Below are 18,939 nucleotides of genomic sequence, written 5' to 3'. Positions count from 1 at the left end.
ATGAGTATATATAATAGAGGCCCACTAAGACCAGGTGTGTAGTGGGGCGGGCACTGGTGGGAACGCCGTGTCTTCGCTTTTTTTTGGGAATGGGCACGTGTGCCCCCTCTTATTTTGCAAAGAATTCTTTGGTGGTCTGCGGCTCTAGATGGTCCCCCCCATGGGGTCAGGAGAAGAACCCCGCAGACCGGGACAGACCGGCCAGAGCCGCGGACCACATCACCCATATATAGAATTGCAGGCTCAGGGCGGTGGGTGGGTTGTCTCTCTGGACACCACCTTCATGGCAGGATTGGATATTTTTTTAAAAACTGCAGATTTGACCAACTTTTGGAATAAAATAAAAGGATAAAGCTATAAAAAAAAATTTTAGTTATTGAGTTTTTTGGGTTAATGAGGACATATCATAAAAAGTAACCCTCCCTTACCCCCAAAGTTCTCAGAACAGCAAAAATCAAGTCTCTGTACCTCTTTTTTACCTTTGTAGCAGGCTTACTTTGAAATTTGGGTTGTATTTGAAGAAAAAATTTAACATACAGTATTTACAAGCTTACCCATTATTAGCAGATTGACAATTGCAAAGTACAACTTTTCCATTAAGGAAAAATTTCCACCACGTTGCTTCTATACACTGTACTCATGTATTAGTCTGATTGCTTTTAGAATTTTCTTTGATTATTTTGGGTTGCATTAGGCTTTAAAGTAACTCTGGGTAGGTGCATAATATAAGTTCCTATGCTGCTGCAATCTCCATCAGTCTCTCCAGCATTTAACATTTCTGACCTGTTTTCAATACCTATCACTTCATCATGGATATTAGCTCTATCCTCTAATTTTACTGAACCCAGGGTTAAAGATCCTAATGGATGCCAGTCTATGCTAGGTTGGGGACACAAGCCATTCCTACAGGTGAGTATAAGAACCCTTTGCAGGGTTCCCTTTAATACCCAAAAATAGTGTGACCTAGTCCTACAGGACAACTATTGGTGGTCATATAAATATGAAGGTTCATTGGTGGGTAATATCATCCTCTATTAGGGGAAGTTTTAAAAGTTTATAGAATATCAGCAGAATAAATCACACACAATGCATAAAGCTCTGATTATTGCACCACGAATACATAAGGCCATTTTATCCTCTTCAATTTCTTCTTCCTTCATAGACTTGCAATTTTTTTGTAAGCTCATCTAGTGGATTTTGGTTAATGAAAAATGTATTATTTGGCTAAACATAAATGTGTACTCTTCATGTTATAATTATTTATTCAATGGAGAGAGAAAGTAACTTGAAAAACTGAGAAAAAAAATTAAAAAGCCAAAGAACATATTCAAAGTCAAAAAATTAAAATTAAATCACAAAATTAGTTTAAAAATGACCAAAATTGATGATGTTTTAAACTGCCCTGGCGTTGATGGGTCCTTGGAAACTACCAACATTGTTTAACAGGTAGACTATAATGGAACTCCAACCACTCGTATGGGGAAGAGAGTGGGAGAGTTTCCCCACCTCATTTCCTGTAATCACATAAGGAATAAAAGAAAGATATCCCATCAAGTATGCAGACAGTTTGAAATTTTTGGAAACCCATACAGCAAAGTCAGTTTTAATGCCATGCAATGTGTTGGTATATGAGTCCTGACTGGTTACCTTGCTGTGGGTGTCTGTTGTGTCTGGGAGGTTTTGCTATTCAATGGTAACATTTATGAGCCTTGTCCCTCCACTGACAGCTGAATTAGGTAAGACTTTGCTTAGTGAGATACATTTTATATGTCAAATCTAACATCTTCAGGTGTTATTATAGTGTCTATACTTCCTACTACTGTTGTGTGTTGACCTACATTGGCACAAAACATACAAAGCCACAGAAACATCTACTTTCCAGAAACATAAATGCACCAGGTAAAGGATATGTTTAGTAGTCAGAGACTCAATATAAGTGTTCACTTGGCTCTGGAAGGCAATCAGACTCTCACATTTGCAAGGGTCCTCCGTCTGTACAACCCCTCGTGCTTCCTCTATAAGAAAAAGGAGAAATAAAAGGTTAGGTGAGACGCCACATACTTTTTAGTTTAGATTTTCAGATTCTCACATTTTAAAAGAATAATAATAAATGTAAAAAAAGGTATTTTTCCCAAAACTGACCTCTATTTTGGGTAGAGTTGGATCCCACTGGGTCTTCCCTATTCTATTTTTGCCAGTGGGAGGGAACATGAGATTTAACTTACCATTCCTCTGATTACCTCCACAAAATCGTTATCACATCATTATTGTCATCATTAAAAGTGCTCAGTAGCTTAAGCGGAATCATACACCTTGATCCTGCTGCAGTTGGAACAATGGCTCAGTGACATTTCTTTATATAAGGATAATGATTTAATTGATCTTGTAGATGTGATAGAATTGGGTCATTGCAAAAAAGGGTGCGAATATGGAGAGGGATAACAAAATGCCCAAAAAAGAGAATGCCTGATGCAAGGGGTCTAAGGTCCAAATTTTCCCCCTTGGTTCACTGTACCAATGATCTGCCCTTGCTCTTGACAAATCCATGAAGCCAGACTTTTGTTGTCACAAATTTACACTAGAAATGACAGTGGGAATTAGTTGTTCTGGAGAAAAAAGCTAATTCTTACAATTTTTTATGCATGCCACCACAGTGCTTGAGACTCACGTGAACAGGTCTTCTCGTCTGGGTTGAGAGAGTATCCATCACGACATTTGCACTGATAGGAAGTAGCATTGGCCACACAGATATGCTCACAGTCGTGTCTTCCCAGTGCGCACACATCAATACCTGGAATAATGCATGCAATCATCATCAATATGGATATAATTGAACATAGTATTTAAAGGTAAAGTGTAGGTAATAAAACTATTTTATAGGATATGACTTGTCCAGTTATGGATCAATCAATTACAATGAAACAGGATTACAACTGGTTTTAATCTAAAAATATTTAAGAATCCCCACAGGCCCAGATTATGTAGTTTGGGAATGGTAATTAGCAAGTGTGATGATAACAAGGAATGGTAAGTCAAAACTTTCACTACAGTATACAATAGCTAAAGGATATGTAAACCCCAACAATTAACTTCTCATATTTGGCAAATATGCAATTGAAAGCATTTTATTAAATCTGCATTACTTCTGTAGTTCTGTCCTAGGGTGGCAACGCTGCTTCTACTGTTCAATGTTATAGGAGTCCTGTGCCGATTGTTTTTTATGGGATTGCAAATCCGTCTGGTGTAAACTCTCAAGTTTGCACCAGATTTTGCAATCCTATACAGTTCTATAGGGAAGGCATGGCCTGCTTGAAATTTATTAACTGCAAGCTAAATGTTACTGTCATTGGATTCCAAGTGATCTTTGAAGCAACTCAAACTGAATTTTAAAAAATCAGGCCCTTAATGTCCCTTAGCATGAAATTCTTACGTGAACAGGTCTTCTTGTCTGGATTGAGAATGTAGCCATCACGGCACCTGCAGAGGTATGATGTAGGCGTTGATACACATATGTGTTCACAGTCATGTCTTCCATAAGCACAAAAATCAACAACTAGAAAATAAAAAATAAAGAGTATTAGCTTTTCATGCTGCTGTGCCCATTTTTATTATGCTACTACAAAATACATCGATATAAAATATAGTCATATATAATAAACATGGTGTGTATTTGAGAGGCATAGATCATCAAAATTCAATTATAACAACCACTTTTAGGGTCACTTTAACCACTTTAAAAAAGGGACAATGGAGGAGGAAATAGAGGCAGAGGGACTTGGATCTGAAAAAGGGACAGTCCCTCCAAATCAGGAACAATCTGAAGGTATGATGTGTTGATTTGTTGGTTACAGACAGTTAATTAAATAGTGACTCTTGAAAAACACATCACAGGCCAGACCCCTACATACAATATGGTTGTATAATATATCATTACTGAAATCTATGAAACTTGGTATATGTGTCAGGAAAATACCAGCCACATGTGCTGGCTATGGCCACTACTGTCATTCACATAGAACAGGATTGTATGGCTCTGAACATTTTATTTACTTGTTTCTTTTATCTACTAGGTTTTTATTTGTTCAATAATTTAATAAACCCTTGGAGCCCATTCACACTATGGCTGTATACTATATTTACCAAAATGCAGGCATTTTGCTGTGATCATTGACATTTGTGACATTCAGCAGGTTATTCACATAAATATGCCCGAGATGCTCAGGCATGTGCAGAAGGAGCAGCCAGTAGAGAGGCTCTGCGCTCCCATTCATTCTTGAATGCCTAGGTGATCAAGAATTAGTGGGCAGTGCTGCACCCCCATTTCTTTTAGTTTTTTTTTAAACAAAGGGTGTTGCACTTAAAAAAACACAAACAGAATTTTTATTTTAAATAAAAGGATTGTCTACCCTTTTACATAAAGTAACAATTCTGAGTTTAGGTACACTTTAAGTACAGCATAGGCCCTGATTTTTACAAGCTCTTCAAGACTAGAGAAGATATACTATCATGGGGGAACCTGAGTGATCCAGTAAAATTGGAATGAACCTGGTGCAGGATTGAAAATATTTTCCAACTAATCGCAAATTTATTTTAAGAAATCTGCTCCAGGTTTGCTGGATCTTTATATCTCAAGGCAATTTTCATTATTATAAAACAGATGCATATTTATTCTTTGATGACCTAACTTAAATACAGGTAGTCCCGGGTTACATACAAGATAGGGACTGTATGTTTGTTCTTAAGTTGAATTTGTATGTAAGTCGGAACAGGTACATTATTTTAATAAATGCAATTAGGACAGATGTGTGTCTCAAAATATTATTAGACAGTGTGGTGTCAGTTACTGTATAAAATCCTCACTGTGAGTTAATCACAAACAAAGCAAAAAAAATCTTTATGGGGCCTAGACATTCATTAACTTCTGGAGCAAGCTGTGCTTTGATATGCAGAAAGAAACAACTGCAGAGTTTGTCTTGGTCATAAAAGAGTTACAAGAGGTTGCAAAAGAGATCACCCACAACACCAGATGTGTTTAGCAAAAAATTTCTTCTGCAAGTTATGCAAACCGCCCCTCCCTCGTATCAAGCCTCTGTCCTGCACATGAGCAGCAGGGAAGCCGGTTTGTATGTAGGAGTCGTCAGTATATTGGATGTTCTTATCTTGGGGACTACTTGTGGACTCTGTTACTGCTATGGAAACACATGGACATGAAAGATACCTACGAGGTAATATTTGAAGAAAATGTCTGATTCCCTGTTTTATAAATAGAGCCCTTTGTGTACTATTGTATGTTAATTTCCATTAAATAAAAATGTGTGTCTATGTCACAGCGGCTTTTGTAAAGCCATGTCTATGGTCTTCAGTAATTCTAATTATAAATAGAACTTTAAAACTTCACAAAAGTTTTGAATTGTAGAAATTGAGAATAAATAGTTGATGTGATACACTGGCATGGTGAATCTGTGTAAAAACTTACCACAAAAAGATTCCTTAAACTTTGAAGTGAGCTTTTCAATTACTCCATAGGTCTCCACATAAAACACATGGTCATCGAGTGGTTCACTTGCCATCAATTTAAGAGACTGCATGTCTGCCCTGTCCACTCCTACTGCATAAATCTCTATTCCAGAGGCCCTAGCCGTAGCAGCTACATCCTGCACCCTGTCTTGAGGTCTTCCATCTGTTACAATGATTGCTACTTTGGGAATCTGGAGGGACACAGGACGGGCTCCTGACTCCTCTGAAAATGCCTCCTCGAGGGCAGTCTGTATGGCAAGACCTGTCATGGTGCCAGTGGACAATGGGTTGATCAAGGAGATGGCGTTCTTCATCGCAGCTTTATTGAAGAAGGTCTTTAGATAGAACTCAATGGTGACTGTACTGGCATAATTCACTACGGCCACTCGAGTTGCCCTTTCTCCTGTGTCTAGAGTGTCGATCATGTCGGAAAGGAAAGTCTTGACTTTCTCGAACTCTTGAGGACGGACGCTGCGGGAACTATCAATTATAAATACCAAATCCATGGGTTTGCTTTTACAGACAGTCTCTGTGAAGGTAATAGGGCAGAGATAGGTGTGAGAGACAACAAGGTTTGGAGGAAGCAATGAGCCTGGTATAGCAGTTCGCACATGTGTAAATATATTTACCTACCAAAGTGTGTAATAATACATATTACTATATAATACTATCAAGTGTTACTGAAAGTTGATATGATAAGTTTGTTAAATATTACCACCTGAAATATTATTTCGTTTTGGTCAAGAGAAAAATTTGGGGTTGTTAATGTACTTAAAAACTAAACCTTTTTTCAATTAGGATTAATTAAAACCCCTACCATTTTTTGGGCAGTATAACATTTAAAACACTACCTTTCACTTCCTCCTCATCTATTTCTGCTGTCCTCCACTCTTCCCCTTTACCCCATTTACCGCTGCAGTCCCTCAATCCTCACCCTCCCACCAAACCCTTGTGTTTTACCACTGCAGACCCCCATTTAAACCCCCCCCCCATCCAATTCTTCTGTTTTCGACTCTTCACCACCACACCATTTACAATTGTGATCCCCATCCCCCACCCTCCCATCGAACTCCTACGCTCCTCCACTTCTCACCAACTGCCCTATTAAACACTGTATTCCCCCATTCCTGACCTCCCTCCAACCCTGAAATCCCTATACCCCAAATTCCCATCCAATGCTCCCTTCCACCACTTCTTGGCCTCTATCCAATATTGTAGCCCCCACCCCTCACCCTTAATCTAAAGCTGCACTTATGTGCTCCTTATTGCCCATTCCATGATTTATTCACCCAACTGTCCTTTTCATCATTTTACCCCTATCTCAAGCTGCACTCCCCCATTCCCGCTCAACCCACAAACTCAGATAAAATGGTCAGAATGGAGTGAGTGTTATTTTGCCTGAACAGGACCAGAGGCAGTAGATGGAGGTGGAAGATCTAGCTGATTACCCACATTTTGATCACAGAATGTAAATATGGAAATTATTGACTTTGGAAGGCTTAATGATAAATGAACAAGGAAATTTGCTTTTTTATTGCTTTTTTATTGCTTTTTTGTACCAATCTGAAATATATACTCATATATATATGCCAAGTTGGACACTTTATTTAGACACATTTTATTTGGACACAATATGTAGAACTAAACCCTTCTATTAAATAATATTGCTGCAGTACATCATTGCACATACCATTCATCCCCTGAAAAATCTCACAAAAACCTGGTGATCCTGCATTTAAAGTTCACCCTGTGCAGCCTCCAGTGATAAGGGAAAAACACTGCTGTACCGCTATTTCTTTCAAAGCACTGTGGCCACCCTCATGTAGGTGTTGGCTGCTTACAATACAGTAGAATGAGAAGAAGTCACAGAGGGTGGGACTAATAGTATTGTCACTGGTGAGTCATAGGCCTGTAACTTGTCAATCAGCAGCTGGCCACACCCAGCCCCACCTTCTACCTATTGGATTGGCAAAACTGTGTTGGAACCCTCCCACTATGAGCTGCAGCATCTGAGAGGAGAAGCCAGTGATACACAAATAATGGGGTTTTAAGGAGGTGAAATGTTTTGTTAATTTATGATATTTGTTCATCACATAATGGATTTGAGCCTCATTAGGACTAATTTCACCGTAGTCTTTAGATACTTTAAATTCTACAGGTGGTTTAAAATAGTCATGTAGGCAATCAGAGGAGTGAAGAGGGGTAAGATCATGCACAAGGCTTATTGTCACCCACACATATAGGGCCCGACCTTCTAAAGTGTGAAGTAAGATGTCTATAAAGCAAATGGGAAACCTGTGTGTGCGTCTAAAGTCTAACCACATGCAAATGTATCTTGTTAGAATAGACTTCCTTCCTGCAAAACTAAATTTCAATACATTACTGAATTCTGTATTGAGTGCATCTGTTATCACAATTATTCTACTATATTAATCAAAGCCAAAATAGCCTCCTCTGGGTGCCTGTCCATAGCAAATGGCTACTGAATGGCACCATGGGGACCCAAATCCTAGAGGACTGCGATGTGTATATTTTATATTTGAAAATATAGGTTGTCTGATGTTCCTTTATTAATGCACACAAGTGGACTCATGTGTTAGTATATGTTGCAGTAACACGTGAAAACTAATGAAAACGAAGTAATAGAATCTATATCATGTGGGTTTGATGTGCTGCATTGCCATTTATTCTTTATGGCAGTGGTCCCCAATCCACAGTCCACTAATCTCACGGACTCTGGACCGCGCATGCCCTGGGAGCCATGTGTCACTCAAAGGGGAAGAAACTTTCCCCAGAGTGACGTAATGATGCCAGAACCTGCCCACTCTCCTATCTCAGTTCTGAGCCTGCGATGTGCACGGGGGACATGGTCCGCGGGTTTGGCTGGTGCACCCCCCAAGTGGGGTCCTTCTCCTGAGCCTGCTGGGGGGAGCACCGGCCAGAGCATGAGCCCACCTGTCAGCTGGCAGGAGATTGGGGACCCCTGCTTTATGGTGCATCTTATCAGCAAACTGCAATGAACTATTGTATATATGTTGAGGGATACTGGGCGGCCATCCGACAGGTGGACAGCAGCTCTGGCCGGTGCACCCCCCAGCAGGGTCAGTAGAAGGACCCCACTTAGGGGGGCGCACCGGCCAGAGCCGTGGCACACCTGTCAGACGGCCAGGGCCCACTAGACCAGTGGTCCCCAACTTTTTTGAGCTCGCCGACCACTAAATCTATGGACTTTGGATCATGCATGTGCAGGAAGCTGTGTCACTCAAAGGGTAAGAAACTTTCCCCATAGTTACGTCATAATCCCAGAACCCGTCCACTCTCCTATCCCAGGTCTGAGTCCAGAGACACAACCCAACCACCAACCTGAGCCTGAGATCCGTAGGGTCTCCATGCTCTCGAAGCTCAGGTGTCAGACAGCCGGGCGGCGGATCGGGAATTGGGGACCCCTGCTTTATGGTACCTAAGTGTTGAGGAATATTGGGCAGCCCACTCACATGAATGGATTGCCCTAATATATTGCACGTCAACACACACATCAAAATTTTTGTGACACACTAGTGGGAATACATCCTAGATAACATTTCTAACATTGAAGCTTTGCTTCCTGTTTCTTATTCCTTATTCTCAGTGTGCAAGCCTTTTCCCTTCCTGCATGCATTTTACACTGATACAAACAGATACTCCATGGCTTAGATGGGTTACTCCAACTTCATTACCAAACAGTGATAGGATGATGTCAGCTTGATACATTTAGGTTCCTAAACCAACTAAATAATTCATTTAAATTGTATTTATGGATGATTTTGCTTCTGGTTTTGTATAGCGTGGGGAAGGGTCAGACCCCTTACTAACAAAGACAGAAAGTGATAGGAATTCCAAATGTTCTAGTTGTGAAAAGAAATGGAAAAATTCCAAAGGGGACATCTGTTCACATCTGTTCTCTTATATCCACTTCAATAATAAAACCTCACACTTTGCAAAATACCTTGTGCTTTTTTGGAAATCTTGAAAAAAAAAAGCAATCTGTGTAAAAAATCTACACGAATTACTTTTATAAAAAAAAAAAAGTAAATCTTTTAAATAAATTATATTAATAAAGGGAAGGATATTTTTACAGGTTAAGGTATTTTGTACTTTGAGTTGGTTATGGTGGATTACTTCCTCATAAATTGTGCATTGTTGTTGGCCATCAGTAGATGGTGCTGTGCCCTTGTGTAAGAATGTTTCAGACAACAAGAGTATGTTATACATTTTACATGATGACATAGCACCATCTAATGGTGTGACAGAAGTATGAACAAAGATTATTTTTCTAATGACATTTTCAGGTTTAAAAAAATTCTTAAGAGTGTATGGTAATTGCTGCCAACTTTGCTAAACAGAAGAAAAAAAATCCTCACCCCTAAGGGCAATACCCTGGATCCAATACTGTTACAATACAATACAATTGTTATTTGTAAGAAATTGCAAGAGGGAATGACTGTTAGTCATTTTATTTTCTAGACAGAACAGAGGGAAAAGGAAAATGTGAGGAAGTGGAATCTGGACCACAATAAGCAGTACACTCCATTGTACATAGTGTTTGATTGGATCAGGTATTGCACAGAAGCAATGCCATATGTCGCCACTATAGGTGTTGCAGTGTGTTGTGTTGATACAATGTACCCCTGCATGTGTTTCTGTGTGATTCATAAATTAAGTATAACACATGACCACCAGATGCTCTGCAGTGTGAATGAAGCCCTATGCTTTATTTTTTTTAAGCAAGGATGGATATCCCCTGTGCCAGCTTCCATTTACAATTAACATTTACAGGTTCCATTTACATAATACATTCTAAATTTTAAACTCCCATCCATATTATTATTAAAGGTTTTGATTTGGGATGTAAAAAGTCTATTCAAAACAAATGCTTCTGTTCTAGCATTACAGTATTAAAGAATAACATATTGTATAAATATAATAATTCTGCAGGCGTTACTTTACTGAACGCGGGGCAGTAAAACAAATAAACAACAATCTAATTAGGTAGCTTTGCCCTCCAGTGATTGCCTACAAAGCTACAAATTGCAGGGACCTTTGGGAGCTACATTATTCAAATGGTGATACTTGCTCGGAGCTTAGCTATCTTTCATTGGTGTTTTTGCTTCTCCAACTCAATGTAAACATTTGTCTTTAGAAGGTAACTTGGCTCTTGTTAGACCTACTGCATCTGTTCTCACAATCAGCTCATTCTCTATGATTCTTCAATGCATTTTATTGCTGACTCTCTTTTGCATATCCTAATCTCAGCATGAAATGTAGGACACCTCTATTTATATAAAACATAGAAATGCAGGAAATTTTATATATACAACATCAAAGTACAATGCCTATTTCCTGCTCATAAATAAATAACAGTGAATCACCATCCCAGTTCAGAGCTGGCAAAAATAAAAAAATAACACAAATCAACTGTTTGATTGGGCTAACAATGTCATCATTATTGAAAACAGGGGATTCATTAGGCGTACATTTAAATAAAGGTATGTAAGAAACGATTACCTTATGCAATCCTATTAAACACAAAGGGCCTGATTTATTAAAGCTCGCCAAGGCTGAAGAGGATACACTAAAATCAGTGAACCTGGGTGATCCAGCAAACGTAGAATGGATCCGGTCCAGAATTGAAAACATTTGCTAACAAATAGCAAATGACTTTTAAGAATCCATTACAGATTTGCTTGACCCTCCTGCAAAATGTATCTTCTCCAGCCTTTTATATTTATATTTAAATAATGAAAAACATTCTGTTAAGGCAATTGAAAAGAAAACATATAAACATATTTGCAGTAATAATATTTACTGTATTTGTGTACTTTCTTTTTTTTATTGTACAATCTAGTCCAGTGTTTCCGAACCAGGGTCCTTGAGCCATGAGCAATTTGTGCCAAATATCTTTTTGGTTATCTGTAAGGGTGACATTCTTCCTATTGACTACCACACTAATGTACTGTGAGCTGTGGATAAAGTAATTATAGTAGGGGTTCCCCCATGTTAAAAAAGCTGAGAAGGCTGCTCTAGTCTATAAGCTATTTGGGGTAGTTATACTACTCTTGTTATTCTATTGGACACATTGGAATATTTAATTAGCGATGATGTCCGAATCCCTTCAGGGTAGGGTTTGCAGTAAATTTTAAAGTTGGCTGATTTCAGTGGGCATGGTTGTCCAGGCAGTAGCACCCCTTATAATCACCATACAATAGGTACCCTGCCTGATTTTTACATTGGAAACCTGGCTTATGGCCTGTTAGTATGAGCATAGCAGGCAGCATTCGCCCATCTAATTTGCAATTAACTGGATTGTTCGGCGAAACCCATAGAGAACCAACACAGGTGAGTTCACCCATCAATATATGCAATACACCAAGGCAGTAAAAAACAACAATGGTAATAGGCACAGAACAATAACCCATATCAGCAAGGTCATTGGCTGTTAACATGGCTGTTACAAAATTGTGCTCATTACCATTGATTTTAGTGTCCTTTGTATTATATAAAACAGAATATTTTTCAGCACTATACGTTAAAAAATACAGCCTATTTCAAGTGAAAAATTGGGGCAGCACTCTGGCCTCTATATCGCTAGGTCCCAGGTTTGAATCTTGGCCAGGACACTATCTTCATGGAGTTTGCAGATTCTCCCTGTGTTTGCATGGGTTTCCTCCCACATCCCAAAAACATGCAGTTAGAATAATTGGCTTCCCCCCAAATTTGCAACATTAGATTATGAGCCCCTTTGAGGGACAGCTAGTGATATGACTATGGTTATATGTTGGTGAAGATAAATGCTGGATAGTAATAATAATAAAATTGTGCAAAAGTAGTACCAATCAGATTTCACCTTTGATCCACTCACAGCAGTCAGAACAAAGAATGGGGATTGCTTGTTGGCTGCTTTGGGGTTCTGGGAATGCTTATGAACATAACTTCAATACCAACAGCACACCACAAACTATCTTTCCATGGTTTTGCAGGGGTTGGAACTCGAGTCGCGTGACTCGGACTCGAGTATGACTTAAGGCGCCTAATGAACAACAAATGCAAGTCGAGTCCCAAGTCAAGTATCAAGTCACCACAAAGTCTTCCAAGTCGAGTCCCAAGTCAAGTCACTTCCTTTATCCCCATTTGTCCCCATATAGAAACAGAGCTCTGATCCTGTTCTTAAGCAAAGCACTTAGGTCCACAGCTTTCTCCTCTGACAGCTGAAGAGGACAGGCAGGTAGGCAGTGAGGCTTCTGTTATACTGCCCCCCCCCCTCCCCACTTCAGCAGTCAGAGGTGAAAACTTAGAATACAAGAAAGGTGGGGAGAAAGGCAGTGAGGCTTCTGTAAGGGGGAACATTCCAAGTGTTCTCCTCTGACAGCTGAAGGGGGCGGGGAGGAGGGTGGTGTTACAGAAGTCTCACTGCCTTCCTCCCTTCCCCCTTCAGCTGTCAGAGGAGAAAGCTGTGGACCTAAGTGCTTTGCTTAAGAACAGGATCAGAGCTCTGTTTCTATATGGGGACAAATGGGGATAAAGGAAGTGACTTGACTTGGGACTCGACTTGGAAGACTTTGTGGTGACTTGATACTTGACTTGGGACTCGACTTGCATTTGAAGGGGGACAACTTAGTCCAACCTCTGTGGTTTTGATAAAAGCATAAATCTAACTGGCAATGCTGTATCATTTACAGTAAAAATGACACAGAGAATGTTAATATTTTTGCAATATCCCCAACTATTGTTTTCTGTATCCCATATCCTCAATATTCTTCTAATAAAATTATTGTTAAAGAAAAAAATGACACAGAGGAGTCAGCCCCTTCCCCCCTTCTAATTGAACCCTGATTTTGGAACATGAGAGTAAGTTTGATCCAAGAGAGACAAATGAGAACTAAGGCTTTGCTCAGTCTTTATTATTACGCCTTTTGTTATAACACAATGCACAACCACTTGTGCTGCTGTCCATGATGAAACTGACTCTATTTGTGAATTGTGCATACAAAGGACATAAATGTGTGTAAAGTTGCATTGTCTCTTAGATTGTAAGCTCTTCTAGGCAGGGTCCTCTCCTCCTCCTCTGTCACTGTCTGTCATTAACAAGCCCTATTTATTGTACAGCGCTGTGTAATTTGTTGGTGCTATTTAAATACTGTTTACTAATAAAAAATTGTTGCAAAACATATAGTAAGAACATTAGACATTTCTTTCCATGCAGTGTCTAATGTTCCTTCATATCTGACCTTTTGAAGGGTTCAGCGACTCTATACTATAATCATGCAGTGTGAACAAACTCTAGAAAAGATTAAACTCCATTCAGGGATCAAATGAAATCCTAATAGTTTTGTGACTGTATATGTTCCCAACATAAATCAGCGTAATACTTACTTTAATACATAATAATAAGTATCCTCCCTCCTATTGTGTGACTTCCTAGATTGTAAGGTCTTCGGGACAGGGTCCTCTCCTCCTCTTGTACCACTCTCTTTATCTGCCTGTCATTTGCCCTATTTAATGTACAGCGCTGTGTAATATGCTAGCGCTATATAAATCCTGTTTATTAATAATAATAGGGTTACACCCCTGCACCCAATGTAGTTGGGTCCACGGGGATTGTTTGGGTTCTAATTTAGGAAGAGGAGGCTGTGAGACTTTGAATGTTCTGCATGAATTTGTACAGCAGCAAACTCAGTGTTGTAATGCTAAGGTAATGAATCAACATTTCTTTCTAGCTACTACTCATAATGTAATACATACAGTTGCCAAAAAGTAGTTAAGCCAGGGATGAAAGAACTGCTCAGATGATGTAGAATGTTGGTTCATCCAAAACTAATATTTTATTGGGTGGATATTTACGTGAATTCTATTTACTGATCTCTAACATTTCTCAAGGATTCCAGAATTTACTTTTTAGATGAAAGAATAATACAACCTGTGAGCTCACACACAAGGATCTCTTGGTTCCAGATTGAAAGAGGTAAAGGAAGCAAGAAGGGTATTTATTTAACTACTAGTATCTTGTATGAAAAAAATATTAAGCTATACATAAAATATTGTACATTATCATACTAAACCATTCAAAGGCCTGGGATTGCACCAGTTGTGTTCGATTTGGGATTTACAGCCAAATGTGAAAGATTAAATTTCTTGCTATCAAAGTTAGATGTTTCATTACCAAAAATGGTTGTCCCAAGAACAGAATACTTTGGCTTGCATCTCAGGTTTCCAACAACTCTTCCTGATAAGATGTTGGATTGGGTTTTAATATGGCACCAGCTTAAAACCAGCAAATCAAATTAGAATCTTGCATGAGCTTTTTACAGCTCAGTGTATTTAAAAGATTTGAACATGGAGGGACTCTTGAAATAATTTTCAGGTCTTAGGGAACCCTTGCTATATTTATTATCCACAGCTCACATTATATTAGTGTGGTGATCAGTGGAAAGGATGCCATTGCTGGCTATCGGGAAGAATGTCACCCTGATTACCAGAAAGATCATTGATCATTTAACTAATCTGAGAGGCGCAAACTGCTCATTGCTCAAGTAAGCCCTAGCAACTTCTGGAGGATCCCTGGTTGAGGAACACTGATCTAGATGATGTTTTTACAATTTGGAAAAATCAGATTAATAAAACTAGGTTAAGATTTATTAAAAAATATGCTGCACCCCAAGCAATAACTGGCAATTCTTCTATTACCTTGCCTGTTTAGGTTTGCAGCAGAGGTTAGAACAATCATGCTCAGGGCTTGGTGCAACATACCTGCTGGCTGGTTCACTTGTAGTGTCCTGGTGTCTGGCTTGGGACGCACATTGGCAGCATGTGGAGCACTGGCTAACACGCCGGGTCTGGGCACTGGTAGCACTGCACTGCCATGGACCAGAGGAGGAGGAAAGATGAAGCTCCTTTGAATGGGGTATCCATACATCCTGTAATGAGTTCCATGAACAGCCACCAATAAAAAGGCAAATAGAAAGAACACATTGCAGTTCAGCAAGGGATTCATGCTGCTGAGCACACAGAGACACTCTCTGTAAAGTGGCTATAAAGACAGATACTGTATGCAGAATGAGGTCTGCCAGGTGTCTAGTAACCCAGCGCTGACCATTGTAAGCTACGCCCATTTTTCCTGAGTTTTGTATACCAAAGGAAAACCAATCCTGTGCCTCCCAAACCTAACATCCTAATATGCAAGGAGAATGACCCTTAAAGGGCTATAGACCCGAAAAAGAACTTTACAAGTACCTTTTGAAAACATGAGGTATTTCACACTCTGCTAACATTTTTCATGTGTATAGAATGCAACCTATTGTTCTAAATGATTTACCGAAAATTCAGGCTTGGAAAAGACTGAGAAGTCTTTTGGGACTTTCAATGTATAATATTCAGTGTAACCCGTAATAATGTAGTAGCCAAACTTCACTGGCAGTTCAATTCTCTTGCTACTAAAAAAGACTTACGTACTAAAGGCTACGTACACACAGATGATTCTTGTCTGATAATCGCGTCAGGGCTGATATCGGATGAGAATCTGGCATGTGTACAGCGCTTCTAGTTCACAGATCTGTCCTTGTGGATTCACTGATGACGATCATAATGGAAGTAACGAGCAATAAGCGCAGCGGCGTACCGCTCCGTTGTTCTCCCCCTCCCCTCCTTATAGAGCAGAATGGCACTGTATGTACAGCGCTCGTTCATGCATCGTTCAGAAAGGATCTTTCACAAATATAGAACATGTGTATGCAGCCATAACAACTTGCTGGTAGTCACCTAGATAGTATATTGCTACAGAAGATATGGTAGTGCTCTACCACTACTAAAAATTCCACAGTTGTCAATTGCAAGGTGTAGCAAATAACTGCCGACAAAATTAGTTTCTATGGAGTAAGCTGCATAAGTAGAATGTACGGTAGTGGTATAAGTTTCTCATGATCACACAATGCATGTGGATTAACAAGTAACCAGTACAAAATACCACAACATGCTGCATGCTTAATAAAATTAAGCACTCCAAGGACGCCACTCTATGTTGTGTTGCAGTGCAGGAATCCTCATTTGTTAACCTCAGTTAGCACTAGGCAAGATAAAAGATTGATGCTCACAATGGAAGGCTAACTCAGAGACTAAATACCAGGTTTGTAAGAAACACATGGAACTACCTGATCCTCAGAGGTCACCAAATGTAAGTAATAGTAGTAGTAGAAGTAGCAGCAGCAGTGATGACCGCAGAAACAGGAAAAAGACAGGCCCTCTTGTCAAGACATCAGAAGGATGGAGCTCGCTAAGAGACAGTTGTTGTCTCTATGTGGACTACTTCCAGAAATGTCTACCTGAAAGGGATGGGAAAAAAAGTTCTATCAAGAAGCAAAACAAACTTAGAAGAATCTAAATGTACCAGGCAATGGGATGGATCAAGCCCTGATGCATCAATGTGCAAAGTTTTGAAATCTCCCAAGACAAACTGACCTTTTAGAAACACATGAAGAGGCAAAGCCCATAACAGCTCTCATTTTTTCAATGTTTTTGTACTTCCAGAGGCAAACCAATTTATCTAAAGTATAGTCTAAATGGTTAGGCTAACATTTTCTGCCAGGGATAGGATGAGCAACAACCCTATCTGTGTTACCATACTGGTAGAACAAGGCTGAGCGGTTGCTGTGCAACCAAAATAGATCACCACAAGGAACTAAGACTCTAGAAAGGAACACTGCAAAGAAAAAAAAGGCACTAAGAATCAGGCAGCAGCTAAGGTTGCAAGAGTAACCCTGGAAAAAAATCAATCCCTGCACTAGAAGGTCTGAAAGGTGAATCAATGTAAATGACCCATAGCCATTTTTTCAAAAATAATACATAAAATGGTTTCACATAGTTGATCATCTGGGTAAACACTTTTAAGGATGCAATGACTATAATACCTGTATATGAGCCAGGAGTTCTAGGAGGTACTAAGATGCCTTAACATAAAGCCTCCAAACTGTCCCTGAAATATCTAGACCAGCAGGGTCTGGATGTGACTCTTGGGTCAGATGGTGGTGGTCCCAAAAGCTGCAGATAGAGACAAGCTTACTTCACATTTGGATATCTGAATGAATCCTGAATCGCTTTTGTATGAATTAATTTATATTTTAATTTTAGACATTTGATAGCTCATTATGAATTTATAAAGTAATAGATTCTCCAACTAGGGCTATAAGGGGTTAATACTAGTCAGTGCTATCAATTATTTTTATCATTTCATTGTTGGGTTGAATTTTCCCTCACTGCCTTTAAAATTAAAACATTTCTGACTAAAGTTTAAACTCAATAGAAGTTTAGTAGTCCAGTTCTACTGCATCTTAGGGGTTGTTGCGTCTGGCTCTCACATCCACAGAACCAAGTAAAAGCAACTCAGTGCAAGTGTCCTTAGACTTATATTGCACATAACTGCACCATGTCGGTTAGATTACAGAATGCACAGTGTGTAACTCAAGTACTATTAGACCATTAGGCGCCTCAGAGGTTACCACCCTGACATGTACAATGCTAGGTCCCAGACTCAAATCTCAGCCAGGGCACTATCTGCATGGAGTTTGCAGGTTCTCCCTTTGTTTACGTGGGTTTCCTCCGGGTTCTCCGGTTACCTCCCACATCCCAAAAACATGCAGTTAGGTTAATTGGCTTCCCCTCAAAAGGGACCTTAGATTGTGTTATAGACAAATTACTATGGTGGGGACATTAGATTGTGAGCTCCTTTGAGGGATAGCTAGTGGCATGACTATGGACTTTGCACAGCGCTGATTTGTTGGCACTATGTAATAATAGACAATCATATTAGGTCTCCTTACATAACAATCGTAACAGGAAAGTGAAAAACAGACCTAAAATAGAGGATGTTAGGACTAGTTCAGCCTTACACTATATGTTGTGGTCACCCAGCTACCAGGTGGATGAGAACAGCAAATCAGCCTCCGCTATCTCTTTGATTCCTCCATAGAGCCAGACAATGGCAGTGTCCAGTGTGCACCAGTAAACATGACCATACTACAATGGGCCCGATTTAATAAAGTTCTCCAAGACTGGAGAGGATACACTTATCAGTGGACCTGGATGATCCAGCTAACCTGGAATAGAATCTGATTTAGGATTGAAAACATTTGCTAACAAATAGCAAATGACCTTAGGAAATCCATTAAAGGATTCCCGGATAACCAAGGTTCACTGAAAAAGTAAGTAAGGTTCACTGACTATATGTCAGTTTTTGGGACTTCATCTAGACTTTCAGGGAAATCTGTACTGAAAAAAATATACAAATGAAAATGCTGGTTGCTTGTCATGCTCACCCCATGGTTTTTATACTCTGAGGCACAGACCTGGAACAAAGTAGTGCTACACAGTGGTTTTACACTTTCCCTGATGTTACTG

The 18,939-nt window shown here is 39.5% G+C and overlaps 1 protein-coding gene across 1 annotated transcript; it reads right to left on the bottom strand.

Moving 5' to 3' along the window:
* Positions 1 to 384: 384 nt before the first annotated feature.
* MATN3 (matrilin 3) lies at positions 385 to 18,891 on the bottom strand (the record flags this gene model as incomplete). Its single annotated transcript, XM_072407497.1, is given in 5 exon segments — positions 385 to 2,015; positions 2,669 to 2,791; positions 3,431 to 3,553; positions 5,477 to 6,046; positions 15,301 to 18,891. Coding segments are annotated over 5 exon segments (1,290 nt in total). The 5' UTR covers positions 15,545 to 18,891.
* Positions 18,892 to 18,939: the final 48 nt, after the last annotated feature.

The sequence above is a fragment of the Pyxicephalus adspersus genome, chromosome 4 (genome assembly GCF_032062135.1).
Source record: "Pyxicephalus adspersus chromosome 4, UCB_Pads_2.0, whole genome shotgun sequence".
In the NCBI taxonomy this organism is placed as follows: Eukaryota; Metazoa; Chordata; class Amphibia; order Anura; family Pyxicephalidae; genus Pyxicephalus; species Pyxicephalus adspersus.
The sequence above is the reverse complement of the archived record's forward strand: the minus strand, read 5'-3'. Positions and strand labels throughout refer to the sequence as shown.